We start from the raw sequence: 7,117 nt of genomic DNA, 5'->3' as shown, positions 1-7,117 counted from the left end.
CCCCGCCCCGCCCCCCTCCGCAGCTGGAAAGGCGCGGGCTCGCGGTCGCGCATGCGCAGTGTCCCGTCTGTCCGAGCTCCCGCCCCGTCGGGCGCCGCGCCACGCCCCCTCCGGCAGCTGGGACGGCTAGGCTGGCGGACGCGCGTGCGCAGCGGGCCCGCCTGGCCGCTGGCCCCGCCCCCGGCCCGCCCGCCGCTACGGAAGGCGCCGCGCGCCCAGCGACGCGCACTTCCTCTCCAGGCGTCCGTCTGCGAAGGGAGCGCAAAGGCTCGACGAGCTGCTGGACGCGGAGGCCCTGCCCTTGTCGCCCGGAGCAGTCATGTCCGAAGCAAGTAAGCAGGGGTGCGACCCCGACTTTGCAGCCGAGGCCGCCAGCGCCGAGGCGTGCGGCGGCGGCGGCGGCCCTGGGGTTCCCGGGGGGCCCCCCGCGCTCGCGTCCGCGTCCGCGTCCCAGGCCGCGGCGACCCTGGCGGGGCCCGACAGCCCACCCTCAGGCCCCGGCGACGCCCCTGCAGCCTCGCCGCCGCCGCCGCCGCCCGAGGCCTGGAGCGACGAGGAAGACCCGAAGGCGCTGCTGCAGGCCGCGGAGGAGGGGTGCGCCCACCAGGCCCCGAGCGCGGCCCAGCCGGTCCCCGCGCCGCCCACCGCGGCGCAGCTGGTGCAGAAGGCGCACGAGCTGATGTGGTACGTGCTGATGAAGGACCAGCGGCGGATGATCATCTGGTTCCCCGACATGGTGAAGGATGTCATCGGCAGCTACAAGAAGTGGTGCCGCAGCATCCTGCGGCGCACCAGCCTCATCCTGGCCCGCGTCTTCGGGCTGCACCTGCGGCTGACCAGCCTGCACACCATGGAGTTCTCGCTGGTCAAGGCGCTGGAGCCCGCCGAGCTGGACAGGGTGGCGCTGGGCGGCCGCATGCCCATGATGGGGCTGCTGCTCATGATCCTCAGCCTCATCTATGTCAAGGGGCGCGGCGCCCGCGAGAGCGCCGTGTGGAACGTGCTGCGCATCCTGGGGCTGCGGCCCTGGAAGAAGCATTCCACCTTCGGCGACGTGCGCAAGCTCCTCACCGAGGAGTTCGTGCAGCAGAACTACCTCAGGTACCAGCGCGTGCCCCACGTGGAGCCCCCCGAGTTCGAGTTCTTCTGGGGCCCCCGCGCCACCCGCGAGATCACCAAGCTGCAGATCATGGAGTACCTGGCCCGCGTCTTCAAGAAAGACCCCCAGGCCTGGCCTTCCCGCTACAGGGAGGCGCTGGAGGAGGCCCGAGCCCGGCGGGCGGCCGCGCCCCCGACCCCCTGCCCCCGCAACAGCTTCTCCGAGGACTAGCTGGGTCCTCGGAGGGAGGCGGGGAGTCCCCTCCCGGTGTCTGATCCTCTCTCACCAGGCTGGTGGGGGGGAGGGGGAGTACGGGAAGGGGCCTGTAGAGTCTTAAGGGGGTTTCCAGCGCAGTATTTCACGTGTTACACGTTTTAAGTTTTTCACTACCCGTGCTTTTATACACCTTTTATTAATGCCATGTTGTATTCCTTTCAGCCCTCTTCGGAGGAGGTAGTGGGTAGGAGGTCTCCCCTGCATGTCTGTTTTATAAGTAACCTCTCTGTTGGTGCTTTCGGCTTCTGTGCTGCCTTTCTTGAATTTTTTTTTCTTCCCCTTTTGTACCAGAGACGTGCTAAAAAAAACACACACACACACAAACAACAACCCACACATTGAGAAGTTGTCCATCTTAATTCTCTTTCTATGGGACGGAGGACATGGTGTGCATCGGGGTGGACTGTGCCCCAGGAGAGGGTTGATGGATGAGAAGGACTCCACCCGCAAAAAAAAAAAAAAGGCTGGCCTTTTCGAAGCCAAGAGAGAAAAAGTCAAGGTTCCAGCCCCTCCGGCGGGTGACCTCGCCGTGGGCACAGGCGGCATCCGTGTGGCGTGATGTGGACTGGACTGGACTGGTCTCGTTTCAGTGTGGGCACTTGGCACCGTTTACTATAACCCGAGTTACAGACCCCCACCCCTGAGTAAACTTTAAAAAAAAACACGCAGTAAAGTTCTTGTGATACGATCATTTCTGGAGAGAAGCGTGCTTTTATCTTTTCCGCCGCCGCATGCATGCGGGTGGGGTGGGGTGGGGTGGGGGAAACGGGGACATTTACGAGGGGGAGCACATGACAGCTATTTCCGTGGGGCTGGGACACACGACTCACGCTCACTCATGAACAGTGTGAACTTCTATAGTTTTGTGTGTGTGTTTTTTTAATGCAACACACACACGTTCAGCACTTGGGCCAATCCAGAGAGGTATAGAGAAAGCACATATGCTCATCGTCCTAGTCCAGAGAAGTAAGTAGCAGTGATTAATAGGGAGGGTAATTTCCCTTCCTGTGGTCACTTTAACTTAACCCCCACAGCAGCCAATTGCACCGGGGAGGAAGGTCAGGAACAAAGCCAGCATTTAACTTGCCCGAGATCATCAAGTTTAATGAGAGGAAGGGCTGGGATTGGAACCCACACAAGGAGCCCAGAGCCTCCACGTTTGCCCACCTGCCTGCCCACAACTGCCCCCTTCCCCGTCCCTTCCAGTTTATTTCTTTAAAAATTGCACGTTAGAGTCTCTACTCTTGGTTCCCTACCCCAAATGCGTGTACACACACACACACACACGTGCACGCACACACACGCACACGGCTAAGGGATCCTCCCATTAATCTTAGAGAAAGCAATCCTATTCGGGTTGTACAGATGAAGAAACTTGGTTTCAGAGAGATTAATGGGCCTGATCAAGTCACACTCCGGCTAAGCCGTGAGGCCAAGATTTGAAACAGGGCCCTCCCTGGAAGGGCTGAGGTGAAGGAGCCAGAACACCCGTGGGACTCCCGGGGGAGGGGGAGGGAGGAGGGGTGGGGTGGGACGGCTGCCTGTTGGGACATCTGTGGCCCAGCAGTTCTTGAATTGCAAAGCGCCCCTAGCGAGTCCTCGGAGGGTGGAATGGGGTGAGGGTGAGGGTGAGGGTGGGGTGTGGGGTGGGAGAGAAACCCAGGAAGGTTTCAGTCTTGTGAGCGGGTGGGGGAGAGAGAAACCCTTCACCCTTCAGGAGGCTGGAAAAGACCGTGGAGGGAGCGTACAGCTACAACCACTCCGTGGGGTGGGGCAGTCACCGCTCGTAAACGCGTGAATTTTATAGTTTTATTCGTTTTTAAGTGCATCTCCCGTGCTCAACGCGTCGACCGATACAGAAAAAGGTGTAACTAAAGCCCCAAAATGCTCATAATCACAGCCCATAGAAGTAGCAGCTATTAATATCTGGTCAAAGCCATTTGGGGGGGGGACATAGACGATGAGAGGAATGTATCGCCCCTAAAAGGACTAACCAGGAAGTTCTGTTGGGGTGAGGGGGTTCGGTCCTGCTTTGGGAGCTCGGATTCCCAACACTTCATGGCAATACCCAACAGGTGGGTGGGTGCAGGTGCGGAAGGTGGACTTCCTGTGGTCTCCCGGGGCGGAGGGGGGCACATTTCGGCAAAAGCTCCAGCAGCCGTGACCTGACTTGGATGCCCCCTCTCACCCAGAGCCAAGGGGGAGTTCATAGGAATTTTAGAATTGTGAAAAATATTTTTACCCTGCCCGGCCAGTGTGGCTCAGTGGTTAAGCGTCGACCTATCGAACCAGGAGGTCACAGTTCAATTCCCAGCAGGGCACGTGCCCAGGTTGCGGGCTCACTCCCCAGTGTGGGGCGTGCAGGAGGCAGCCGATCCCTGATTCTCTCATCATGGATGTTTCTAACTCGCCCTTCCTCTCTGAAATCAATAAAAAAATATATATTTTAAAAAACGTTTTACCTAGCCCTGACCAGTGTGGCTCAGTGGATAGAGCGTCGGCCTGCGGACTGAAGGGTCCTGGGTTCGATTCCGGTCAAGGGCGTGTACCTTGGTTGCGGGCACATCCCCAGTAGGGGGTGTGCAGGAGGCAGCTGATGGATGTTTCTCTCTCATCGATGTTTCTAACTCTCTACCCCTCTCCCTTCCTCTCTGTAAAAAAAAATCAATAAAAATATATATATTTTTAAATGTTTTACCTAACCCCGCCCCCCCCCCCCAAAAAAAAGAACTCCCAAAGAATCAAAATCCATTGCTCCTTGGAGTGTAAAAGGACAGCGCTCTCCAGGAGGCTCCATGCCTGGGGCAGGACCAGGGCTGCCACTCCTGCCCGGCGGCATGCTGGTCGTGTTTTCGAATGCCCTCGTACTTGGTTCCTTGTGCAGTTCTTTCCTTCAAACCCAGTCCCTGCCAGGCAGGCCCCTCAACGCCCCCGGGAACGCCCTGTGTTGGGTCTCTCGCTCATCTGTGCTACACGTGAGAGGTGGCGAGAACTCCACAGCCGCCCCCAGCTCGTGGGCACGGGGATAGGAGCCACACCGCAGAGGACAGACCCTCCGGAGCAGGACGGGGTCATGGGAATCAAGGAGCTGGCCCCGGAAAGTCACATGGGCAGGGCTGCGCGGCTCCTGTCTCCGGCAGCGAGAGGCTTCCCAGGTGTGCCGCTGACTTCATTTCGGATCCCTGGTCCTGCAGGGTCAGCAGCTTGGGGCTCAGGAAAAAGAACAGTCAACAGTATCTCCGATTTCCCCCCCCCTTCTTCCTCCTCCTCCTCCTCCTCCTCCTCCTCTTCTCGTTTTTTTTTTTTTTTTTTTTTTTGGTCAGATTTTCATGCGAGGCTCCATTCAAAGGTTGGAGGGTTTGGCAAATATTTCCCAAACGGTGGTGCTCTGTGTAACTATGAGTTCTTGGTTTTATTCATCCTCACCGGAGGGTATTTTTCCATTGCTTTTCTAGAGAGAGTGGAAAGGAGGGAGGAAGGGAGAGGAAGAGGGGGAGGGAGAAAGGATAGAGAAACATCACCCACAAGTGCCCTGACCAGAGGCGGGGATCAAACCTGCAACCCAGGTACGGGCCCTCGACGGGGAATCAATCCCACCGCCATTTCAGTGCCTGGGTCAACGCTCTAACCACTGAGCCACACCGGCCAGGGCATACGTGTTTGTTTCTTAATTCCACTTAGAAGCGGTAATCTCTTTGGAGAGCCACATTTTTTAAACTTAAACTTCTTCTAACGCCACTTCTTCAAAATAGACTCGCCCAGGCCGTGGTGTTTTGTGGAAGAGCCACCCTCAAGGGGCCAAAGAGCCGTATGTGGCTCTAGCTGGTTTGACTCAATGGATAGAGCTTGGGCCTGTGGACTGAGAGGTCCTGGGTTCGATTCCAGTCAAGGGCATGTACCTCGGTTGCAGGCTCCTCCCCAGCCGGAGCCCTGGTCAGGAGGCAACCCATCGATGGGTTTCTCTCCCATAGATGTTTCTCTCTGTCTTTCCCTCTCTCTTCCACTCTCCCTAAAAAAAAAAAAAAAAAAAAGGAAAAAATAAATATCTTCAGGCGAGGATTAAATAAATAAATAACAATCAATCAATGATTTTTTTTTTCAGAAAAAAATATCCCTAGCCGGTGTGGCTCGGTGGATAGGGCGTCGGCCTGCGGACTGAAGGGTCCCAGGTTCGATTCCTGGTCAAGGGCATGTACCTTGGTTGCAGGCACATCCCCAGTAGGGGGTGTGCAGGAGGCAGCTGATGGATGCTTCTCTCTCATCATTGATGTTTCTTTTTTTTTTCTTTTTTTAAGCCTACAGCACCCGGCATTCCCAGGCGGTCTCCCATCCAAGTACTAACCAGGCCCGACCCTGCTTAGCTTCCGAGATCAGACGAGATCGGGCACGTTCAGGGTGGTATGGCCGTAGACCTCATTGATGTTTCTAACTCTCTATCCCTCTCCCTTCCTCTCTGTAAAAAAAAAAAAAAATCAATTAAAAAAATATTTTAAAATAAATAAATTACTTGGTTCACGTGACAGGGAATGGTGGCTAAGGAAACGGGCACCCGAGTACAAAAGCGTTTTCTGGAAAAGGTGAAATTTAAGCGGATACTTAAAGGATTAGCAGGGATCTAAGCAATATCAAGCGGGAACATGATCCCAGGCAGCAACAAACAAACAAAAAGGCGCACCTCGCAGCACCCGCGAAAGCCAGAGTTAATTAAGGGGATTTGCGGTCTCCCTCCTCAGCAGGAGGGTCGGGCTGACCAGCCAGCAACACCCAACCACTCTTTTCTCCTGAGAAAGTGCAGGCTGCATACTTGGTTTATCAGCCTCTCGGCCATGGTTTATCAGCATTCCGCCCCCGAGCCCTCAGGAAAGGGCGGCTTGCACTTTCCCTTCCCGGCTTCCTCTTACTATTATTATTTTTTTAAATTTCATTTCATTTTTAAAATATATTTTTATTGATTTCACAGAGGAAGGGGAGGGAGAGGAGAGAGAGAGAGAGAATCATGGATCGGCTGCCTCCTGCACGACCCCTCCTGGGGAATCGAGCCTGCAACCCAGGTATGTGCCCTTGACCAGAATCCACATCGAACCCAGGACGCTCCCTGCATCCTTTAACATCAAATGCAACAGAGCCAGGACAAGAACACAGCAGGACCCGGCCCGTGTGGCTCAGTGGTTGCATGTGGACCTATGAACCAGGAGGTCACAGTTCAATTCCCGGTCAGGGCACATGCCCGGGTTTCAGACTCAATCCCCAGGAGGGGGCGTGCAGGAGGCAGCCGATCCATGATTCTCATCATCAATGTTTCTCTCTCTCCCTCTCCCTTCCTCTCTGGAATTAATAAAAATATATTTATATTTTAAAAACAAACAAACATAAAAACACAGGAGAGACCTCAGGGGCCGGTGCAGCTCCTGGGATGACCAGGATCAAAGAGTTGAACCAGCCCTGACCAGTGTTGCTCAATGGTTAGAGCGTCCACACTGGGACCAAAGGGTGGAGGGTTCAATTCCAGTCCCCAGTTGGGACATGTGTGTGTGTGTGGGGGGGAGGGGCAGGCAACCCATTGATATGTGTCTCTCTCACACAGCAATTTTTTTCTCTCTCTCTCCCACTCCTCCCTCCCTCTCTCCCTTTCACTCTCTCTAAAAAATGAATGGACCCTGGCCGGTTTGGCTCAGTGGATAGAGTGTCAGCCTGTGGACCAAAGGGCCCCGGGTTCAGTTCTGGTCAAGGGCACGTACCTCG

General features: G+C 55.7%; 1 protein-coding gene and 1 non-coding gene across 2 annotated transcripts; one reads left to right on the top strand and one right to left on the bottom strand.

Moving 5' to 3' along the window:
- The first annotated feature begins 243 nt into the window (after positions 1-243).
- Positions 244-1,384, top strand: NDN (necdin, MAGE family member). Its single transcript, XM_008160158.3, has one exon. It carries the CDS (start codon positions 320-322, stop codon positions 1,328-1,330), a length of 1,011 nt encoding a protein of 336 aa, XP_008158380.2. The 5' UTR covers positions 244-319; the 3' UTR covers positions 1,331-1,384.
- Positions 1,385-5,668: 4,284 nt separating this feature from the next.
- On the bottom strand, positions 5,669-5,787 carry LOC114229187 (5S ribosomal RNA). The gene has a single exon (XR_003615280.2). It is a non-coding gene; the product is annotated as a 5S ribosomal RNA (ribosomal RNA).
- Positions 5,788-7,117: the final 1,330 nt, after the last annotated feature.

This window comes from Eptesicus fuscus, chromosome 25, assembly GCF_027574615.1.
Source record: "Eptesicus fuscus isolate TK198812 chromosome 25, DD_ASM_mEF_20220401, whole genome shotgun sequence".
NCBI lineage: Eukaryota > Metazoa > Chordata > Mammalia > Chiroptera > Vespertilionidae > Eptesicus > Eptesicus fuscus.
This window is presented reverse-complemented; position numbering and strand designations above follow the sequence as displayed.